The following is a 7,167-nucleotide window of genomic DNA, read 5'->3' on the forward strand; positions in this document are numbered from 1 at the left end:
AAAAAAAAAAAAAACAGCTGGAGAGGAGGCATGAGTGTTGCAAACGTAACTCACTTCGTTGATTCCATGTGACTGTCAACAACACGGAGATGCTACGGGGAACGTAAGCTATGCGGTTCCCCATCTCACCACGATTGCACATCCCTTATATCCATTGTTTGACGCAATAGCGCAGAAAAGTATCGCTTCCGCAATTTTCTCCCCTCCCCTCAGAACGAAGCCACGTACACTGTCAGACTATCACACAACACGGCTTGAAACCCTCTTTTTCCACTTCGCTCGCCTGCCCATTTCTCTTGTTCGTCTTATTCTCCTTCCTTCCTTCGTTGTTATGTGCTTTCTCACACCGATGGGTCTGCCAGGTGCAGAGTGTCAAGAAATTTCTGTAGAAGCGGTAGGTGCTGCTCCCATTTACTGGTTTCTGTTTCCCAGCGAACCACAAGAATATCATGTGACCATGGGATTACGTACGAGCGACAGCTGTGCTCTTCCTTCTCCTCGTGCAGCTGTACACAGCGAATACCGTTGAGGTCACAGACAGTGCACGGAACCCGCTCCTTAGCCCAGTCTGTAAAATGAAACAAAACGTTATGTTTCAGCTCGTCCTCCGTGGCAATAAACTTTTCCCAAGTCGGTGGAACCTGCGTAATGCGTCGTATTGTGACTCGTGGCGGCACCACGCTCAGTGCAGCATCTGCCCCTTTCATCGTTGTGCCCTCTTCGCCGAGCGGATAGTACAGCATCAGCAGATCGTCAGTGAGGATTGGCTCACGGACGACGCCACCTCGCGGGTTCACGGCGAAGTGCACGCCAAGAGACGTGTGAGAAAAGGCTATGGTCACAAGATCCTCCTCCTCACACCAGAGCCGCGGAACATTACCACTAGCATTCTGACCAGCATCATTATCATTCTGTACGCCGCTGCCGATCTCCTCCACAGCGACCACTGAGACGAATGATGACACAGGGAGGGTGTCCTGGACGCCACAGGGGAACAATGTGTCAATCGCTGCTCCCTTCACAATCGAATCCAAACTGACGATGTCCATGAGTATCCTCCCGTCTGGCAACACATCCCCCTCGAGAATGAAAAGTGCGTTGCCTTTCTTCTTGCCTTTATTCCCTCCCACACTCCGCGCCGTCACCACGGTCGACACGGCAAACACAACGTTACGATTCTTGTGGCGACACGTCAGGCGCAGACGGCCCTCACACGACCCAGCTGGCGTGCCAGGCAAGCGCAGCCCATCCACCAGTGGCACAGAAAGGCACGCGTCGAGCAACACTTGAATGTCACACGGTGTGATTCTTTGCGGTGTAGCGTTGTCTTCATTTTTGTCACCACCATCATCATCATCGCCGCAATTTTTTGTTGTTTTTGATTGTACCACAAATTGCGTCAACACAAGCGAAATGACATAAGGCCCATTGCAGCCAAACATGAGGGCCATCTCTTCAGCCGGTAAGAGCATGGCATGGGTGAAACATCCAGAGACACATGAGAAACCTGCCTCTTCCAGAGGCACCACTACTGCACCGCTGCTAGCCACAGACTCCAAGAGAGGGGCACTCTGCACATACTTTGTAAAGAAGGATGCTGCATCCTCGGGTCGAACTGAATTTGACGCCCCATGCGTAAGCGGCCCGTCGCATATAATGAAACTGCTCCCACTAGCGCAAGTTGTGTCATTGTCGGCTCCGGGCTGCAGAAGAGAAATAGCCGCAAGACGAGGCGGGTAAAAAATGGGCGGGGCAACAGCCCATCCCTTGGGGAGTTTGTCCACATCCACCTCCACAGGGACGTTCAGCACAGCTCGCCGCAGCGCCGCCAACTCCCTTGCTTGTTCCTGCCCACAGGTTTCTCCCCTTCTTGACGACTTCGACTTCCTCCATCGCCAATATCCTATGGTAAAGAGCAGAAGACCACTTCCGCCTATCATGAGGCACTTGCTTACGCCCATATTCGGAGGACTACGCTGCATCTGCTAGCCGTCCTGTTTCGTTATTGTAGCCCACCGCGCCTCTCGCTATAGCTTGGATTATGCTTGACAAACCAGAAGTTAACAGCTTGTATAGACAAAAAAAAAAACCACATGAAATAACTCACGGAAAGCAAAAAAAAAAATATCAAGAACAACAACAGAGGACACGTGCACCTCACCGATGAGACGAAACTCACCCCCCCCAAAATGCAAAACACCTACAGAATACAGAAGCACCGGGACACATATTAGTTTATATGCCCCGTCACATCTTTTTTTTGGTTTACATGAACACTCCAGACAGCGCACTGCCACATTGCTGCTGTTTTTCATCAATAGACTCAAAATACAAAAAGAAGACTATTTCATTAATCCAATAAGAAAAAAGCTGGGTGCGCCCTATCTCCTTCCCCCAGTTGCACTGCGTGGCGTAAAAGCTGTGGGGCTGCCTGCGTTATCCACGCCCCTATAAAGACGCTCCTTTCCAAGTTTGCCGCGGATACAGCGATGAAGCTCTTTTTCGTACGCACGCAATGCACTTTCAAGCAACGGTTCGATACGTTCAGTTGCTACAGTGTCCCCTGTCTCTGGACGCGTTGATGCTGCGGGTTGCAGCTTCCCCTTTTCACCCCTCCTTGCAGACTTCCTTCCATTCCGTCGCGACTCAGACGAGTCCAATTTCAGCTGCTGTGGTGGCAACCCACATGATCTCAACGCACCACCCTCCGAAGGCGTCATGGACACACCGCAAAGCGACAACCCTTCACTGAATGCAGTCAACCTTGCTATGGAGTTTCCGTCATCGTTCGGCTGCGCCGAGGTTCCAACTCGTGACTTCTTTTCATGAACCAAGGTAGTAGGCAGACTGACAGGCTTGCACCACTCGGTTGACTGAACCAACACCTCTGGGATGGACCGACCTCGTTGCCGTGTCCCTGCGCCGGTTGCGGAGTTTTCGATACCGGCGTACAAAGAACGAGGTGGCGATTCGTGATCTCGCTCTCGAAATGCGCGCGGCTTCTCCTTCTGTGGGCGCCACTGCTTCTTCTCTTCGAGTGCCACCAGGCGTGCCGTTTCGGGGGCGGGAAATGGCGCTGCGATCTTGCTCTGTACTACGCCAACATCTTCTACATGGATACCGCTTATAACTTCTCCAAGCTGCACCGCTGGCGGCTCCGTCATTCCCCACGACACAACGCTGCCACCGGGCCGCCCGGTCAGCACAGGCAGTAGTGACATCCCTTTTGAAGACTCATGCTGTACGGAGCTATGACATACACCAACCCGGGCTGCCATTGTTGGACAACTATGACGCACCGTCAATCCGGATATAGGGATTGGTAGGGAGAAGGGGATCACCGACTCTTCTGAGACCCTTACCCAATGCTCTGCATGATCTACATCCTCCGCGTCCTCTAGTATGCGTCCAGGTGGAAGCCGGTCCATGAGTAGTTGCCCGGTCTCCTTTCCATCATGATCGAGTATCTTTACCAAGTGATCGGCACCACACGAAATGATGGCACTCAATGCAGGAAACCAAGACATGTAGTTCACAGGACTCTTATGCACAGAAGCGCTGTGCAAAATATGTGGTATGTATGACGCACTATCGTTTCTGTTTACCCCACAAAGTTGATATCGAGTTCTGTTCTCAAAGGAGCAAGGCTGAATGCCAAATGCCTGCAGGAACGGGCAAAGTGAATAGATAAATAAATTACCCTTCTGATCAGCCACAAACAGGCGATGTGAAATATCGTCACAGGCTATCGCAGAAAGACCACCGTTCATCTGGTCGTCTGCAGCAATGAGACGGAGCAACGCATCGAAGCCAAGCTTCTTTTTGTTCACATTCAATATATCCGGAGACCCATTACGAAGAGTACACTCCTCGGGTTCAGTTGTTTGTGGTGGTAGTGGTGGTGACCCCGTAGGGCTTCCAGCTGTAGTCACGGAGTGTTGAGACAACGGCACGGTACACATTGAAGCACCTCCTGTTTTCTCTGCAGCTCTACGTGGCGCTGTTGGCTCTGGTTGACCAATAAAAAGGGACACCAGTTGCGCGTGACTTTCCTCCGCAGGTGGTGTCGACCATAGGGCGAGCTCGCCATCATCACTGCCTGTTGCCAGCACCGGAAATTTGCCGAGCATCGCCATGGCACGCACAGGTCGACTCACTGAAATAGAGAAAGGGTGCATCTTCACCTGCTTAAAATCCACAAAGAAGAGGTTGCAGTCATCGCAGCAGCAAATAAGGCCTACCTCATCGCTTAACGTCAAGGCACGTAAAGGCTGAGAGGAGACCCCAATAGTGGTGGAGGAAACCCCAGCATCGTTCTCCCGACGAAGAGTGAGAGTTCCGTTTACTGCAATGCTCACAAGAAAATTATGCCGCGTGGTGAACATCATCTCCTGTGCCTTGGCTTCATGCATCCGAAACGTATCCACCAATCCAAAGGTCTTGGTCGAGCGAACTTCCACCATACCATCTGCAACGGCGAAGAAGGCGCGACTCCGTGGATGGTCAAGGCACATGGCGAGGACCTCCTGCTGCCAGTACGGAACGTCGGAGCAAACGGCACGGTCAAAGACGCGCTTCCGGAAACCATCCACAGCGTCCCACACCGATGTGCGCGTCGCGCCCTGGAGAATAATAGTCCCTTGTCGCAAGTCATGGTATGCGGATTGCACGACATCAACGTCAGCGACACGGCCATCAAGTCGATGGTTGTATCGAAGGCAATAAATAGCCTCAGATGAACTACACAAAATTTCTTGTGTGGACGGAAAGTAACCAAGAGACCGAATACACCGCGCATCACCCTTACGTACAGCGCGATGCGCAAGAGATTCGGTGTCCTGGTAACTCACCTGATCTCCATATATAAAGTCCACGTTGAGTTCATCCCCCACACTACCATCTGCATACAACGTTTGCATGCAGCGAAGCATGCGCAGGTCCCAAATCTTCACCCAACCCGCGCTATCAGTAGTAACAACCTGCGGTAGTCCTAGAGCATTGCACAGCCCGATCACCTCTGCCATGTGCTGCTTTGCCGAATCGTCCCTAAAAACGGCTCCGGGAGTTACCGCAGAAGAACGGACATCCCACAACATGAGCCGATTCGAGTATGTTACACACGGCAGACAAGCGTATTGACGGTTGTACTCTACAAAGCGAATTGTCTCACGCGGGCGCCCAATAAGAATGGAGCGACCCGTCTCTAGGTTTGTCGATAGCAGTCGGTGATCAAACCCTGTAGAGAGTAGCCATTCATCAGTCAGTGCGAAATCCGTGATGCCACCGGCGTCGCGAGAATGCAGTCCTCCGTATATGCGCGCCTGTGACACTTCCATCACAGATCGCTGCCTGGGTACTTGCCAGTGCACAACACTGCCGTGGCTACCACCAGTAAAAAAGGAGTGCGGCATCGTCCTGGGCTGCGTGCGAATTCGGCGGAGTGCATCATCTAAAACAAGCGGGTTCAGCGTTCCCATGCGATTGCAAGAGACCACGCTCCACCACCCACGAATTGTCTTGTCGTACGGCGAATAGGCTAATAAAACATCTGGGTGAGGCAGGTATTCAATCAACTGCGGGTGCGTGTCTCCAAGATCTTTGGAGCTGAACTTCTTGACCACGCTAAAATCTCTCCGACTCAACAACATGAGTGGGTCAGCGCGTGTAACGGCAGCAAAGAGCGACTTGTGTTGAGGAAGCGCATGAACCACCTGGATGAGTTTCATCCGAGGTGAATTCCGCGAAAATGAGTACGATCGCATCTCTTCTGTCATGATAGTGATGCTTTGTGTGGCTTCTTCCACGGCCAGCTGCAGTACATCATCCCATGAAATAAAGCCGTCTCCATCGCCGTCGATCTTTTTAAAAAGCACTTCAAAAGCGTTGATATCTGTATACTCATCCAAACGTTGGCGCGATGAGCGCCTTGGCACGCTCAGTGACATGCGATAGCTGTCGTGCAGCGCGTCCAACACACCTTCCTGCTGTATCGTTGATACAACGGCGTCAATGTTGTGTGACGAGAGCGTCGAGGTATGGTTCTTGACGCTTGACACCGCAGACTTGACGACACTCCGCAAACCTATGCGGGATTCTTCTCTTGTATTCCTCACAGTTGACCGTGGGGCATGAAGCCACCCACAGCCAACCGTCCGCCCTCTCTTCATCGCCATGTGGCGGGACAGCACCTCGCGAAAGACATCCATTGTCATCCCGTTGGGAAAATGGTCGAATTCGCGCTGCATGGCATTAAAGCCATCCTCGCTGCTGGAGAGCAGGGAACATATTTTCAAGGTGCTCATCGAACACTGGAAGGTCGCACCACTGTCCTGTTTCTTTTCTGTGTAGCCGCCTTCAGCCTTTGTAGAAGGCTGCGACTCCCCACACCAGCGGCGTGTACCACGCAATGCAAGAGCAAAAAAAAGAAAACACGAAAAAAGAGAATAACCACAACAAAATAGAGACAAGATGGCCCAAGAAAGCGAGACAGAGAAAGAGAGAGAACGAGATAACGCACATACTCCCACAACCGCTTCTGTCAGCAATGCTATTCATCCCACCTCCCTCTCTCTTTATGCCTTCTTATGTACATGGAGAAACGGACTGGACGATCTCACATGGCTGCTGGTGCTGCTGCAGCGGTTATCAGAGCTCCTCACTAAAAACAAATCGGCACAAAAAAGGAGAAATACGAAGCCCCGAGTAACTCTATCCTCCGTGGCGCCACACAACAACATTGGCGCCATCCAACTGAAAGTGGCAAAATGACCGTGTTTGATAAGTCACATACGTGGCAAAAGACCTTCCATAAATGACGTGCCACGTTCCACCCAGCGCGGCCTCAACATTCTTCTTAATCATCTGTGCAATGTCCCGCACAGCTGTGCGCTCCACCTCACGCTCGAGCTCCTTCCTAGACCCCTCCTCCTTCCGCCACGTGTTGCGTGTGGGGACAAGCACGAATTTGTTGTACGCCTCCACGGCGATGTTGATGATATTCTGCAGCGTCTCGTCGGGCACATCGGTGCATACCGCCATGCGCGAGAGCGTTGCGACGCGCGGGTCGAGCTCCGACTCCGCGCTGATGAAGATAGACGAGCGGCCGCTCACCGGCCCCATGGAACTGCTGCGGGCCGAGCGCCGCTGCCCGGACCCACTGGTGTTCGC

The 7,167-nt window shown here is 52.3% G+C and overlaps 3 protein-coding genes across 3 annotated transcripts; all 3 read right to left on the reverse strand.

The window, feature by feature from the left end:
- Positions 1-341: 341 nt before the first annotated feature.
- Positions 342-1,982, reverse strand: DQ04_07151010 (hypothetical protein; the record flags this gene model as incomplete). The annotated part of the gene is made up of 1 exon (XM_009315039.1): positions 342-1,982. The coding sequence occupies one exon, from the start codon at positions 1,980-1,982 to the stop codon at positions 342-344; it is 1,641 nt and encodes a 546-aa protein (XP_009313314.1).
- Positions 1,983-2,381: 399 nt separating this feature from the next.
- Positions 2,382-6,302, reverse strand: DQ04_07151020 (hypothetical protein; the record flags this gene model as incomplete). Its single annotated transcript, XM_009315040.1, has 1 exon — positions 2,382-6,302. One exon carries the CDS (start codon positions 6,300-6,302, stop codon positions 2,382-2,384), a length of 3,921 nt encoding a protein of 1,306 aa, XP_009313315.1.
- A 406-nt stretch (positions 6,303-6,708) lies between these two features.
- DQ04_07151030 (hypothetical protein) lies at positions 6,709-7,119 on the reverse strand (the record flags this gene model as incomplete). The annotated part of the gene is made up of 1 exon (XM_009315041.1): positions 6,709-7,119. One exon carries the CDS (start codon positions 7,117-7,119, stop codon positions 6,709-6,711), a length of 411 nt encoding a protein of 136 aa, XP_009313316.1.
- Between the last annotated feature and the right edge of the window lie 48 nt (positions 7,120-7,167).

Source organism: Trypanosoma grayi (assembly GCF_000691245.1).
Source record: "Trypanosoma grayi strain ANR4 Tgr_715_V1, whole genome shotgun sequence".
Classification (NCBI taxonomy): Eukaryota; Euglenozoa; class Kinetoplastea; order Trypanosomatida; family Trypanosomatidae; genus Trypanosoma; species Trypanosoma grayi.